This window comes from Mus caroli, unplaced genomic scaffold (assembly GCF_978045245.1).
Source record: "Mus caroli unplaced genomic scaffold, Mus_caroli_1 scaffold_5, whole genome shotgun sequence".
In the NCBI taxonomy this organism is placed as follows: domain Eukaryota; kingdom Metazoa; phylum Chordata; class Mammalia; order Rodentia; family Muridae; genus Mus; species Mus caroli.
In genome coordinates, this window is record NW_028227260.1 from 72,580,543 (window position 1) to 72,596,768 (window position 16,226).

At 34.7% G+C, this 16,226-nt stretch overlaps 1 protein-coding gene across 2 annotated transcripts in view; it reads left to right on the plus strand.

Annotated features, from left to right (window-relative positions):
- The window catches only part of LOC110286969 (heat shock factor protein 3), a 61,865-nt gene that overhangs the window by 17,253 nt on the left and 28,386 nt on the right, over positions 1–16,226 (plus strand). For both annotated transcript variants that reach the window (XM_085838109.1, XM_021153658.2), the window contains exons 3-4: positions 4,875–5,002; positions 13,715–13,839. In XM_085838109.1, coding sequence (XP_085694235.1) covers positions 4,875–5,002; positions 13,715–13,839 — 253 coding nt within the window. The remainder of the gene's footprint in view (positions 1–4,874; positions 5,003–13,714; positions 13,840–16,226) is intronic.

Below are 16,226 nucleotides of genomic sequence, written 5' to 3' on the forward strand. Positions count from 1 at the left end.
CCTGTGCCAATTCCGGTCCTTTCAAAATGGATAATCAATAAGAATCCTTAAAGTTATAGATTTAGGTGGCCAGAAACTGTGTTAACTAGTTTGTAAGTATGTTCTAAATGGAAAGGAATTGTATTTGTCTTGTAAAAGTATGGTGTTTTTTAAAGAAAAAAAAATAAGAACCCTCAAGTGATTAGTTTTGTGTTATCTGCTTTTATAAAGCATGTAGAGATTGGAAATAAAAGTTAAACTTCTCACAAAATGATAGAAGAATAATCCTTTAGAAAGTAAGTCTTGTAATAAATGTTTCTTTTTAGCACACATTTGGGCAATTTTCTGCTATTAATTAAGCACAGATAAGTACATTAAGCTATGTTTAACCTCATTACTTCAAAGGCACTGGGGCCATGCTCTTGGCTGAAGATGTTATTGAAGATATTATCCTCCCTCCTCACCCCCTTTTCTTAAGATCTTATTTCTCCTCTCATGAACCTTTCTCCTTTTCCTCTATAGATACTCACTCCCCTATAAATACAAAAAAGTAGGACCTAGGGTCTACATGATCAAAAAAGTATTGTGTTTGTGTTCGCAGCTTGAGTTATCAGCTTTCATATAATATTTTTCAGTTCTGTCCATTTTCCTGCAGATTTTATAATTTCATTTCAGTTTTGGATTAATAAAACTTCATTTTATTTATATACTACATTTGTCTTATCCATTCATCAGTTGGTAGGCATTTAAGATGATTCCTTTTCCTTCCTATTGTAAACAGAGCAGTTATGAACATGGATACCCAGGAATGTTTCTGATAATATAGAGTCTTTGCATATATTCCATAGAGTCATCTAGCTGTATCATGTGTAGTTATACTTCTAGTTTTCCTGAAAAAATTTCACCCTGATTTCTATAGTGACTATGCCAGTTTACATTCCTGCTACCAGTGAATATGGTTTTCCTTTCCTTACATCCACACCCAGCATTTGTTGTAATATGTTTTCTTGATGATAACTATTCAGAATATGGTTAAAGAGAGTTTTACCAGCTTTAATTTTCATTGCCCTGGCAGCTAAGGATATTGAGCATTTAAATTTTTCATTGGGCATTTGAACTTCTTTCAGAACTCTCTGTTCAGTTCCTTAGCTGCTTCTTTGATTGTTTGTTTTCTTGTTGTTTTGATTTTTAAAACATTTGTAGATTCTATGTATTAATACTCTTAAATATTGGTAATTAATATTGGTAAAATTTTTCTCTCATGCTAAGGGATGGAGCTCTGTGTGTGTGTGTGTGTGTGTGTGTGTGTGTGTGTGTGTGTGTGTGTGTTTTCTTTTATTTTTCCTCCAGCAGCTTCAGATTTTCAGGTTTTTACATTGAAGTCTTTAATTGATTTGGAGTTGATATATTTTTGTTCAAGGTGAGAGGTAATATGCTATATTTGTCTACTTATATGTAGTTATCCGATATTCCCAGCACCATTTATTAAATAAGTTGGCTTTCTTCTATGACTGTTTTGTTAGCAGTGTTGTCTAATCATGTGTCTGTAGCTGTGTGAGTTTCTATCTGGATCTTCTATTATTTTCCATTGATTTATTTGTGTGTGTGTCCCAGTACTGTGCTGGTTTTGTTGCTGCTTCTCTGTAATATTACTTAATATTAGGTATTTAGGTATGGCAGTACCCTCTTTATTACTCTTTTTCTTAGTCTTTTTTGTGTATCTGAAGTATTCTATATACTAAATTTTAAGATCTTTTTCTACTCCCATGAAGAATGATATTAGAATTTTGATAAGGGTTGTATTCTATAAATTGCATTTGGTATGATAACCATTTTTACAGTATGGCTACTTCTAATTTATGAGTATGGAAGGTAATTCCATCTTTTAATGTCTTCGTTTTCTCTTGAGTATTTTCAGATTTTCACATTATAAGCCTTTCATTTCCTTGGTTAGGTCTATTTCAAGATTATGGCAGGGCGTGTCAACAATTGTGAATAAGATTGTTTCTATAGTTTCTTCAGCATATTTGTTATATATATGCAGGAATACTACTTATTTAGGGGTTAATTTTTGTATCTTAAAATTTTGCTGAAAGTGTTTATCAGTTCAAGTTTAGGGTGACATGTTTACTGTGTCTGGTGTACAGAATTATATCATCTGCAAGCATGAATATGTTTATTTCTTCCTCTCATGTTTTGTCTGTTTTTACTTGCTTCTTTTTCTCTTATTGCTTTAGCTAAGAATTTCAATACTACACTAAGTAAGAATGGAGAAAATTTTTTGGGATCGCACACTGCCTCACCTCAAGCTAGGCCCCATTCCTTCCTATGTCCTAGGCTATCTGATAAAGACATCTCATCTCAGCTCTTCAACTGTTGGCAATCAGTACAGATGCCCAGATCACTGCCCCTCCTCAGAACTCTCTGTAACTACCAAAGAGGTCCTTGTAAGGGACCCATTTCCAGCATATTATCAATCATAACTCAGCAAAATCATCAGTCATAATTGATGAGGAATGAAAACAACTTCCATGATAAGAACAGACTGAAAGAAAATGTATAACTGCCATTCAAACATTACAGATACACACCCAAGTAGGTTCTATGCTTGCTCCTTCAGTCTCTGAGTTCATGTGAACATTTATCCACTGATAAAGAGGTATTTGCCCTCCTTCTGTCCTCCATCCCTTCTTGTCCTTAAACTCTTTCTGCCTCCTATTCTGATGGGTTTCATGACTTGGAACTATGTGTACCAAAGTCTGTCTCTCTCTCTCTCTCTCTCTCTCTCTCTCTCTCTCTCTCTCTCTCTCTCTCTCCTGAATGTCTGCCTGTTAGTAGTTTCTGAATTTGTTCTCATCTGCTGCAGGAGGAAGCTTCTCTGATGTTGGCTGAATGAGGCCACTGGATCTATGAGCATAGCATAATATTAGAAGTAATTTTATTGTTACTTTTTCAGACCAGTAATATTTGGTTTTACCCTAGGTCTCTGGGCTATCTAATCCATGGTTCTTAGTTATGCAAGCAGTATTGGGTATGGGCTCCATCTTGTGGAATGGGCCTTAAGTCAAATCAGATATTGCTTTGTGCCACCATTATCCTAGCCTATTTTGCATGCAGGACAGATTGTCGATAAGAAGTTTTATGTCTCTGTTGGTGAGTTGGTGTTTGCATTTCTTTTTCTTTTTCTTTTTTCTTTTTACTTTTCTTTTTCTGGTAGCCTGCACAGTACCTTCCCATCTCAAAGACAGTAGATCATAGAAGTGAAGTTTCTATGTAGGCATCAGCTCAATAGCTCCATGTTCAATGAGTTGTATATATTACACACACACACACACATACAAGCCCCCATTGACAATGAGGTCTTGATGTCAGTTTGTAGAGAGCAGTCTACTATCTTGGTAACAGCCTGGGTTATTCAGGGATTTTCATGGGACCCCTTTGGCCAACAATTCAATTCTGTGTAACCTAGTCCCAGTACTGGAAGGTTCATTTGGTGACAAGAGATGGCCAGTTAGGCCTCTGTCTTCCTCATTATTTGGAGACTTCATTAGAATAGCCTTTATATATTGTAGGAAGTTTTCACTGTACTAGGTTCTCATATCACTCCTCAAATGTCTCTCAATTCCAGTTGCCTTTCTCTGCAAATTCTCCCCCAACCAGATTGTCCCTCATCCTCTCTACTTAATTCTCATATTCCAGTTCCCCCATTACCAGTCACCCCATAAAATCTATTTCATCCCCCCTAATATGGAGCTCCACATGTTATCCCTAGTCTTTTTCTGATACCTAATCTCTCTGGGTCTACTGATTGTAGCTTGGTTATCATTTAACAGCTAATATCCATACATAAGTGACTACATACCATATTTGTCTTTCTAGGTCTGGGTTACCTCACTCTGGATTATTTATTCCAATTTCATCCATTTCCTTGAAATTTTCATGATGTCATTTTTTTAACAGCTGAACAATACTCCATTATGTAAATGTACCACATTTTAAAATCTACTCTTCTATTGAGTGACACCTGGAATGTTTCCAGTTTCTGGCTATTATGAATAGAGCAGCAATAAACACAGTTGAGGGCCAGAGAGAACAGGGCCAGAGCAAGAGGGAAAAGGGAAGTGGGTGGGAAATAAACATAGTTGAGCAAGTTTTCTTGTGGTAAGATCAAGCATCCTTTAGGTTTATGCCTAAGAGTTGTATAGCTGGATCTTGAAGTAGATTGATTTCCATCTTTCTGAGGAACCACCATACTTATTTCCATAGTAGCTGTAAAAGTTTGTATGCCTACCAACAATGGAGAAGTGTTTCCCTTGCTCCATATTCTCGCTAGCATGAGCTGTCACTTGTTCTGTTAATCTTAGCCATTATGGCAGGTGTAAGATGGAATCACAAGATAGTTTAGATTTGCATTTCCTTGCTAGCTAAGGATGTTGAACTTTTCTTTAAGCATTTCCCAGCCATTTGAGGTTACTCTATTGAGAATAGTCTGTTTAGATCTAGGTATACCCAAGAAGCTCACATGACCAAACAGTTTAGACAGAAAAGCAAGTTCCAGGTTCAGTGAAAGACAGGGCAAAATAAAAAACAGGGCAAAATAAAGTGAACGGGGGATTGAAGAAGACATCATGGTATCAAGCTCAGGCCTCTAAATGCTCCCACACAGAAGTCCACGTCAGCTCATATACCTACATACACACACATGCCAGAGACATAAACAACAGCAAGAAGAGGTAGTAGTACCCAATTTTGAAATTAAGCTATTACAGTATACCAGTTTTTTATGACATCAAACATTTTGAATATCACTTACTTGTTCTGATCCTTCCAAATGTCCTATTAGAATCTATTCTATGGCATTCCTTCTTATCATTCTTTTTTTTTCCTTATACTAGATGGTTTCCGAAAGGTGTTTGCACTGCAGACTGAAAAGACAAGCCAGGAGAATAAAACATCTATTGAATTTCAGCATCCACTTTTCAAAAGGGGAGAAGCCTGTCTTCTTGCAAACATTAAACGAAAGGTAGGAAGAAGACCATTGTCTTTTTTTCTGCAGGATTTAGGGTGAAATTCAGTAATCAAAAACTTTTATGATTTCTCTTAATTCTTAGCATGAAACCGTTGAAATTAGGAACTGGCTTGCTAGGTATTTTTTCAGGTTTCTCTGAACATGACCTTTAAATATTAGTTCATCTAAAACCTTGATATCTTTTCTTGTGTTCTATTTTATTTTCTTGTGTCCTTTTAATCATGTAGATAGTTCTATAACATCTTAGAAAATAAGCAGAGGAGGCTAGGATAGATTTTGAAGTAGTATCTTAAATATTGAATTTTTAAAAAATAACTACAGACCCTATCTGCATAACCCAGATCTGATGACAATTCAAAGCCGTATATAAAAAAGTAATATAGTTTTCCACTTGTAAGATGTCTCTTTGTGTTGGAAATTCATGTGAAACTTACCAGTATACTGGAAGTTCAGTACCAAAAGCAAATACAGAAAGAACATTTAGACTTCCACTAAGAATCGTGGTTCTCAATATGTATTTTGAAAAATTTCTGAGTCCTAAGACCTTTTTTTTAGAGAACTATGAGATAAAGCTATTTTTATAAAAAAGAACTAAAAAGTAATTTTTCTATCTCTATTCTCTTATGATCACAGTTCAATATTCTTAGGAATATATGATATTTGATTACATAAGTATTCTCGTTTTAATGTGTAGTAATGTGCACAGTATTGTAAATTTTAAATAAATAATTACATTTTTATCAATTCAAATTTTATTAAATATATAAACACTTTCTTACAAGAACTCATTATATATTGAGCATATTCTCCTGTGTCATCTCCCTATCCTCTTCCCCCCTCCTTCTAATTTCTATCACTCTGTTTTCCTGGAAGTTTTCACTTCTAATTTTAATATATATGTATATATGTTTATATATGTATATGTATTATACATAGGTATGTTGTGACTATTTGAAATCTGGGAACCACAGATGAGAGAACCCATAGAATGTTTTTTTTCCTAAGATTAGTTTTATTCATTCATGATATGTTTATTTATTTTTCTGAGACACAGTCTTACTATGTAGGCCTGGCTGTCCTGGAACTCACTATATAGACCAGCCTGGCCTTGAACTCACAGAGATCCACCTGCCTCTGCCTCTGCCTCCAAAAAGATGGGATTAAAAATGTGTGTGACCACAATGAGTTAGTTTCACTCTTTAAATATGATTGTATTTAATTACATCCATTTTTCTACAAATTGCAAAACGTCATAATTCTTTACAGTTGAAAAGAACTTGCATCATATATATTACAACAGTTTCTCTATTCATATTCTGTTGATGCACATTGTTTGGTAACTTAGCTATTACAACTAGAGCCTAAAATAACATTGATACACAGATATCTCTGTGATGTGTTTACTTTGGATAAATGTCAGTGATTTTTTTCATTTTGGATTTAAAATTTTTATCTTATGAATTTTTAATTAAAACAGGATTACATTCCTTACGCCCATCCCTTTACTCCTCTAGTCCCTTCCATGCCCCTTCTCTCCAACCTCTTCTTCCATAACCCTCTGCCCACTCTCAAATTGATGATCTTTTAATTATTATTGTTACATATGCATATGTATGTACAAATATAAAAGCACAACATTCTGAATCCATCTTTGTCATTTCTGTGTATATGGTTTCCATGGCAACTTCATATGAGATGACCGATTAGGTGGTTTATCCCTGAAAGAGGGTATACTCTCTCTCAATCTCTCTCTCTCTCTCTCTCTCTCTCTCTCTCTCTCTCTCTCTCTCTCTCTCTCTCTCTCTCTCTCTCTCTGTAGTCACTGGATAACTATAGTTCTTTTTCTAGGGGTAGGACACCATGATGTTTTCCTCCATCTACATTGGCACGTTTATTGATATTGCCATTTTTCTTGTCTTTTTCATGGCGCTGTATTTTGGAGAGACTATTTCACAGCAGACTTCCTCATATTCTGCCTCTTAAAATCATTCTCCAGCCTCATCCATGATATTTTCTGGATTATAGATGCAGAAGATGTGGTGCAAATGTATCACAGAGGGCTATGTTTCCCATACTCCATTGATATCTGCATTGTACCCATTTTCTAAGATGCTTTCCATTTTCTGTAAAGGAAAACTTCTTAGATGAGAGGTGATAGCTGTTGGGTATAAGAATGTGATTTAGAATGTAGTAAGAAATTATGCTGGTATAGCAAAGTGCAAGTAGTAGATTCTTTTCTAAAGTCAATGACCTCACTAGCCACATGAAGTCAGCTAGGTTTTTATTACCTAGCTTGATTTCCCTCCTGATGATCAGACCTTAAGCCCAATTAGGCAGCTATTTGTTATCACTCATTTGAAAGCCTCCTTCCTTCCATCTAGTTTCCATAGTACCAGAAGATACTATGCATCTGAGTTAAGTCACCCAAGGGGGCCTCATGAATGAATTCATGGCCACAGGTCTAGAAATAGGCTCATGGGTTTATAGATGGCAGATAGTTGAGGGAAGTGGAGAAAGGCAAGATGAGACTTACAAAGAGAGTTCAGAGGTTTGAGCTAGGTTGGTGTGTTTCTGGGTGTTTTATTTTGTTTTGTTTTGTTTTTTGCTTTTTGGTTAGCTGGACCAGGAATCTATCAATCTTGCTTATCTTCTCAAACAATCAGCTCTTGGATTCATTGATTCTTTTGTATTGTTTTCTCCTGTGAATTTTATTATTTCTTGCCATCAACTGTGTTTAGAGTTGGTTTGTCCTTGCTTTTTGAAATTTTTTAGTTGCAGCATTAAGTCAATTATTTTTGCTTTTCTTTTTTTATGATATGATAAATTTTGTATTTGTGAAAGTCAATAAAGTTTGTTTTATCTCTGAATGTCATCCTTGAACTAGATTGCAGTCTTATTAAGACTGCTAAACAATAACCTTGGAGTTGTATTGTAAACTAACCAGCAAGTAGGTGGACACTCATTTCTTAAATGAGACTGTGAGGCACACGGATGCTGGAGGATGACTCTCACCTGATGTCTATGAGACCTTAGTACGTATTTAGGATCCCAGCTCCAGGCTTGTTTTATTCCTGTGGTATTGACTGACATACACAAAGGTGGTCTTCCAAAAGCCATGCCTTTAGTCCAAGCTCCCACCCACACCCAAGCACAGCTGACGGGCTGTTCCTCTTGAGAATTTAAACTGAGACAGCAAATGAACAGTGCTGGCAGTGGAACAGTAAAGTAAGAGCTGGGTTGTGCTCCTCAGAGCCCCACAAAGGCCGGTATCAAAGGCAGCCTCCTCCCTGTGAAGATCTCAGACTCACCGAGAGCTGCTTAATCTTTCCCAGTTTTTCTGTTTTGTTTTGTTTTGTTTTAAATGTAGTCACTTAGAGCCATATATTTCCCTCATAGGAATTGGGGTTTTTTGTTTGTTTGTTTGTTTTTTGTACTGTGTTTTCACTTTAATTTATTTCCATGAAGGTCTTGATTTCTATTTTGATTTCTTTGACCCAGTCATTATTCAGTAATGAGTTGTTTAATCTCCATGAGTTTGGGTTTTTACTAGACGATTTTTGTTATATTGTTGTTCAGTAGGATGCAAGGAGTTATTTCTCTCTTTTCAATTTGTAAAGATTTATTTTGTGTCACAAGATGTAGTTGGTCTTTGTACTACTATGTACTACTGAGTAGAATGTGTATCCTTTGGTGTTGGGTAGAATATTCTGTAGTTATCTGTTGAGTCCATTTGACATAAGATGTCATGTATTTCTGAGGGTTTTTTTTTTTGGTTATTTTTTGTTTGTTTGTTTTTTGTTTTGTTTTTGTTTTTTCCAGATGACCTGTCTATTGGAAGAGGGGTATTTAAATCACCTACAGTTATTGGATTGTTACTAATCTGTGCCATTAATATCAATCTTAAACAATTTATTAAAATGGGTGCACCAGAGTTTGGTGTATGTGTGATGTGTCCTTTTATCTCTTCTGATCAATTTTACTTTGATGTTTGTTTTTAATCAGACATTAAGATAGTATGGCCTGTTTGTTCCCTGGCCCCATTTGTTTGCAGCACTTTTTCTAATCTGTTCATTTTAAGGTATTTCCCTTTTTTAAAATATAAAATGAATTTCATTTCTTAATCCATTCAGTGAGCGCAAGCCTTTTGGTTGGAGAGTTGGGGCCATTTATATTTGAACTTATTACTGAGAGGTATATGCTGCTTGTATTCATTTTGTTGTGCTCTTAGTTGTATTTTATGTGTCAGTAATTATATCTTCATTTTTCCCTGTGGTCTTTTAGCTATGCTCAATCCTTTCTTCAGCTCATGGTACTATTTTCAATATACCCTTTAGGGCTAGTTTAATGGATGTGAATTCTGTTACCTATTTTATATAGTAAGTTTTTCTTTCTCCTTCAACTCTAGCAGATTGCTTTTCCAGGTACAGTAGTCTGGGTTGGTATCTGCATTTATTTAGAAGTTGGATTACATTGTTTCATCCTTTTCTGGCTTTCAAAGTTCCCATTGAGAAATCAACTCTTATTCTGATAGGTTTTCCTTTAAAAGCAGCTTTTCTCTTGCTGCTTTCTCTATCCTCTTTTTGTTCTGTATATCTGCTGTTTTAATTATAATATACCAATGTAGAGGGTTTGTTGTTGTTGTTGTTGTTGTTGCTGTTGTTTCAGTTGCTTAGGGAAAAACAAAACAGCATTTTCCATTCTTTCACCATAAGAACTGTTATTTCTTTGGAGGGAACAAATCAATAGATACTGTTTTTAACTTAATCTTCTAGTCTTTGTCTTTTCCCTAGGGAATTAATACCTGTCATAATCAGTTTATTATTCAAAGATATATGTTAATTCCTGATAGTTTATTGGTTTGTGGTTTGGGGTTTTCTTCTTTCTCTGCCAAACTATTATGGAAGCATAGTTTATTTTTCCTGTGGTCTCTTTCATTCCAAAGGACTCCTTCAAGGATCTGCCATAGAGCTGGCTTAGTGGTCATGAAGGTGCTTAGCCTGTTTTTTGTCATCATAGTCGTCGTCCTCGTTGTTGTTGTTTATCATGAAAAGACTTTATTTTTCCTTAAAGTCTTACAAATAATTTTGCTAGGTATAGAAATTTAGGATGGTAGTTGACTTTCAAAACTTGAAAGATATCATTTCCCAGTCTTTAGTATTTTTTTCGAATTATGGTTTTCCATTATATCTTGCACATCTGGAGTTTAGTTGTTGATTGGATTTATTTATTTAATTATTTTCATTTTTTTAATTAGATATTTTCTTTACTTACATTTCAAATGCTATCCCGAAAGTTACCTATACCTTCCCCCTGCCCTGCTCCCCTACCCACCCACTCCCACTTCTTGGCCCTGGCATTTCCATGTACTGGGGCATATAAAGTTTGCAAGACCAAGGGGCCCCTCTTCACAATGATGACCAACTAGGCCATCTTCTGCTACATATGCAGCTAGAGACACAAGCTCTGGGGGTACTGGTTAGTTCATGCTGTTGTTCCACCTATAGGGTTGCAGACCCCTTCAGCTCCTTGGGTACTTTCTCTAGCTCCTCCATTGGGGGGTCCTGTTTTCCATCCTATAGATGACTGTGAGCATCCACTTCTGTATTTGCCAGGCACTGGCATAGCCTCACAGGAGACAGCTATATCAGGGTCCTTTCAGCAAAGTCTTGCTGGCAATAGTGTCTTTATTTGGTGACTGATTATGGGATGGGTCTCTGGGTGGGGTAGGATTTACTGATTTTTAAATTTTGTTATGATTAACTAATTAATACAAAACCACCGTATTATTTCAGAAGGACTCTGATTGTTTTCAAGTGGATCTCCAGTGTTATAGGGTTGAGTTATTGTTTTCATATACAAGACTGCTAGTTAGGGCACCAAGTTTGACTCTTAGTGTTCCCCTAAAGTTACATGATTGTCTGAAAAAAAATCACTATCAAGGGGTAGGCTCTCAATAGCAGTCCACTATTAGCCAAATAAAAAGTTATTCATTTCTATCCACAACCACTTTAGGAACTAAAGGGACACAGATATTAGTGTGTGAACTAATATACTACCTGCTTTAGATATGAATAAAAACAACATAAAATGAAGAGAAACATAGCAGCAGACCCATGAACCCATTCACACCACTTTTCCCAATTCCACTGGACCAGTGCCTCTGTACTGCAAACACAGCAGGTGTAATTTTGACACTGTTTTGATGAAAAAATATATAAGTATACTTATGTGTTCAGCAAAATTATCCTCCATAAGTGCATAAGAAATAAAACTTTCAGAGAGAGAGAGAGAGAGAGAGAGAGAGAGAGAGAGAGAGAGAGAGAGAGAGAGAATAAATTAGTTATCAGTGGAACTACCCTAGGAAAAACTTGAGGGATGTTTCAAGACCATGGGTGACCACCAAAATAGACACATCATTAAAAAAGCGTACAGTGTAGGTGTAATTCTCCATAGATACATAGATTGATTTTAAGTTTTCATATGGTAGATATTGGTATATATTAATATAACCCATACAAGCAAAATGTTCAACAAATAACATAAGAGTATGAAATGGTCATAAGAAAAACATATCACCAAAATAGACAAAAATTTGGCTTTTTAAATACCAAATTGAAACAGCCTTTATTTTAGTCATAGTGACTGTGGAACGACAGTTTCAATTCTAGGAGAAAATGAAAAATAGTGCTTTGGTGAGTCATTTTTCAATCACATTGAAAAAGGAATAATGTTCAGTCATCTCTGATCCTACTGAATACTTAAATCTTCTTGGTCTAATTAAGAATAACTTCAAGCCATAAGTCCTAAGGAGTATTTAATTTGAGATTAAAACTTCTACACGGGGAACAGTGATTATCATATCTCATGAGTTAGTGAAAGTAATAATACATAAAAAATACCATATTTTTATTTTAATTACTTATGGCTAAAAACAAAGACATAATTTTATGTAGCAATGGCTTGATAGCTTTTATTCCATTAGTTTGGCATATATTGTAGAAGGGACACATACTATCTGAAGATGAGATGCCTAGTTTATGAACTATTCAGGTAGTAGTTATGTGTTTTTCATCACAGAATCAAAAGAGAGGCCTGGCTCATTGCTAACGTAATTGTTTCCTCTTCTGAATCCTGCTAAAATATATTATTATCTGTACTGCTCATTTGCAGTCTACTACATACCGCTTTTCATGGCCAATGTTTTAAAGTTGAAACATTAAATTTCTCTCTGGTCTGTTAATTACACAGCATTGCCTTGTTTCCCAGATCAGCTTATTCTTCAAACACATTTACAGCAGGTAAAACAAGGTAGAAGTTTCTGTTCACAATTTAGAAGTTTTACTCTGAGGGAACAGGACTCTCTAGTTCCTATTCACACATATAGTATAATATAAAGCTTCAATTTGGAATAATTGAAATGTTTTGTTTGTTTAAATTATTTTTATTACTTCTCTCATTTGCATTAAAAATAATAAACTTTTATTGTGCCCATACTGTAAGATTCTGAATGAATGACACTTTTCAAAGTTGCATTGACTATGGGGATAATGCATCCTATAAACCCTTGAAAACAATACACATACAAATTATTAAAGCTGTCCTAATCACTACCTGCAAAACTAATGTTTACATTATTTTGTGCATTGCTATGCATTAAGTTTTAGAACCATAGTATGTATGGTGTTTGATTTTGTAAAAAAAACCCACATAGTTTAATATACTTACATCTCAGCGAACCTAAAATGAATCTGAAGTTTATTATGGGTTATTTCTGAGACTTTATTCATGAAATATACCTCCTCCCAAATTATGCTCATAATCACTCCCAATAGAAAAATGGAGGGAAAGTTTCACACTTGAACTCTAAACAGAATGAGATGTGTGTATAACAGAACATTTCTAAATTAATATAATCGTTGTCAAAGTCCGATGTATTTATTTGGTTATGTTATAGTACTTACTATAATTTGAATTTTTTTGTCCCTGTAAAGTATTGTCATTTTATTAATGATAGAAAATCTGGGGTACTTAAACTTTTTATTTTTCTTTTCTTTTTTGGGATGATGAGGCATTTTTTGGCCTCAAACTTAGGATCTCCTTTCCTCAGCCTCCAGAATTCTGTGGTTATAAATGTGTGCCAATACAACTATATATAAAGCCACAGATATATGTATGGTGTACATATATGTATATAACGTGTGATATACATAATTCATATGTCCGTAAGGTATTTGTAAAGTACCCATGAAATCAGGAGGGAGTGTATCTGAAACTATTTTTTTTTTCATTTTTCATTTAAGTTTTATGTGTGTGGGCATTTTGCCTACATATCTGCCTATCCACCATGCACATGTAGTTCTTGCACAGGCCAGAAGAGGGTATCCTATCCCATAGGACTTAAGTAGAATAAACTGGGTCCTGTGGATGAGCCGCCAGTTCTATTAATTGGTGAGCAATCTCTCCAGCTCCCAGGAACTATATATGTCTAACTTCCAGGAGCTTTCAAGTTAGTGGAAACACAATAATGTGTGTAATAACTATAATAAGAAGCATGCATGCTGTAGTACTATAATCAAGGTACATTTACAGAATTAAATGTACTTTTATCCATTTGTCATGCTTTTTACCTTTCTCATTAGTAATCATAATGGATAGTTAATGGTATGCCAAAATTTTAACCAGCCTAACTATAATTTTCCATTCTAGGTGCCAACAATAAAAATTGAAGGTGCCAGCCTCTACTCTGATGAGTTTCAGAAAATTGTGACTGAAATGCAAGAGTTTAAAGACATGCAGAGGAAGATGGATGCCAAATATACACAAATGAAACAGTACGTGTTAGTCTGAATGTTCTAGCATCTGTTACCAAGGATTTAAGTTTGATTACTTCGGACTTGTGAAGCTCCACTCTCATTTTGCATGGTACTTTTGGTGTGATTTATTTTAAGTTAAAACACAGCACTGTTTCAAATGCTTTAAATCTTGAATTGCTACTATGAGCCAATAACTCAAATATTGCTATAATGCCCTAACACACCACTGTACAAACCAAAAGTAAAATCACCAGGATATAAGACAACAGAAATATGAATACTAACCTAGATAGAAATTTCCATTTTAACCAAGAAAGAAAACTAGACAAGGGTGTGAAATGTATAAGTTCTGTATCTAATTACTCTGATATATGTAACTAATGCACTTTCTGATTCTTCCTTCACTCTGCTCTTATTTCAGTTTGTCCTATAAAATAAGTTCTTTAATATAGTCTTCAGCATTTTATAAAGACTCAGAGTCCATAAAACACCATGAAATGTCTCTGACAGTAAAGCTTTAATTCAGAAAGTAATATTGTAAAGCAAATTTTAACCAGCTAAAAATATTCACAGTAATAACTTTGAGAAAATATTATAACCTATTATTTACTTTAGAGAAGATATGTATGGATAAGTTTTAGCAAATATTCATCAGTTTTCATATTAAAATTGAGATTTTCTGAAAATCTTCCACTGAAGTGTAAATGAACCTTGAATTTGATGAGTCTATCATTGGTATTTAACTTAGTAAATTAAGCTTTTCATATATGGCAACAGAGGAAGGAGAGAAGAGATGTAGACAACATAAGTATTTTTCATCAACGTAGAAAAGAAATCATGATTTTCCTTGAAATTGAACATGAGCCAGTCCTTCATATTAATTTTTGGATGTCAGCCTGCTGTTAAATGTTAACCATTGCATCTGTTTATTTCATATGGGTGATAATGTTCCAGTGGGTTCTACCTGGTTTTATGTGCAAATAAGTCCAAACACTACACCTAAATAGTGAACAAAGTAGCCTCTGGAGTTCCTTCTAAGCAAATGTTTGTGGTGCTTTCCTTCCAAAAATTTTGTGAAATTTTCGTTATTTTTTATCATATTTAGAACTAATTCTGAGAAGAATTTAGATGCCCACAATATAAACTGAAAATCTCAGAATCTATCAGCTAAGTGAGGATGAAAACATGAGTATAGAAAATAATTAATTCTTTGAAGTACTCACTGGACATATTCATCTGTTCCTCTAATTAGTGTAGCCATTTCATTTTTACCTTGCAATTATAATTTAATTATATTTCTCTCTTCCCTTTCCCATATATTCTTCCCTACTCTTCTTCAAGTCCTTGGCCTCTTTTTCAACTTGTTTTTATTGCATGCATATATACATATGCATGTGCATATACATTCTTAAATATAACCTGTTCAGTCTGTATCTTGCTGATCTCAATTGGGCAGTCATGTTGGTGAGACTTTATGAGTATAGCCTCTGATGTTACTAAGAGAAACAATCATGCAATCTCATAATCTCAAAGCAAGCTCTCTGATCCACTGGTTTACCAAATCAGAATGCCAAAGATCAACAGAACAACATACAACAAATGCTGGAGGTGGTGCAGGCTCAGGGGACAGTGTAGAAGAGAGGCTGAAGAGATTGTAAGAGCCAGAGGATCAAGAAATTTGCCATGAAGTTGTGTCTTCTGTTAACTGTAGAAACTATACCTATAAAGTCTCACCAACATGACCACCCAGACATGAGCTGAGCAAAGAGGATACCAATGAGCATAGCAATCTGCATGGGAAAAGACCCATGAGGCATTAATCCTAAACTGAGAACTATAGGCAAATGAGTAAAGCTGGAAGCAGGAGAAGTGGTCCTGCCTAGAAAAGAGCACACCAATTCGCTGTCCAGTGCCAAGTAAGCATTCCTGAAAAATATATACAAGTACCATTATATCAACTCAAAAAGATATAAATACATAAACATACAATAACAATTAATGAGAAGGAAGAGGACATGAATTTGAGATAGATGGGAGTATTTGGAGGGAGAAAAAGGAAAAGAGAAAATGTGTACTTAAATTACAGTCTCAAATATAAAAAAAAAATAATTGACTCTAGAATTTGGTATTTAAAAAATGTCACATAAAGCTTAGGTGTTGTTGCCTGGTTAGAGGCTTGTCAAAAGCATTTTAATTTTTAACCATGTGAAAAGATGATAGTAAACTGTGCTATTCTATCATAAATTTTATTCCATTCTAAACATATTTTAGATTCACCACTCTTAGTATATATACATATGTGTTTTCATAAGTTGCTGGTATTTAAAGAAAAAGAGTAATGTCACTATTGTTGAGTATCTCCTAAGAGTAATATTATTAAGTACTAAAATCACAATTAACATGAG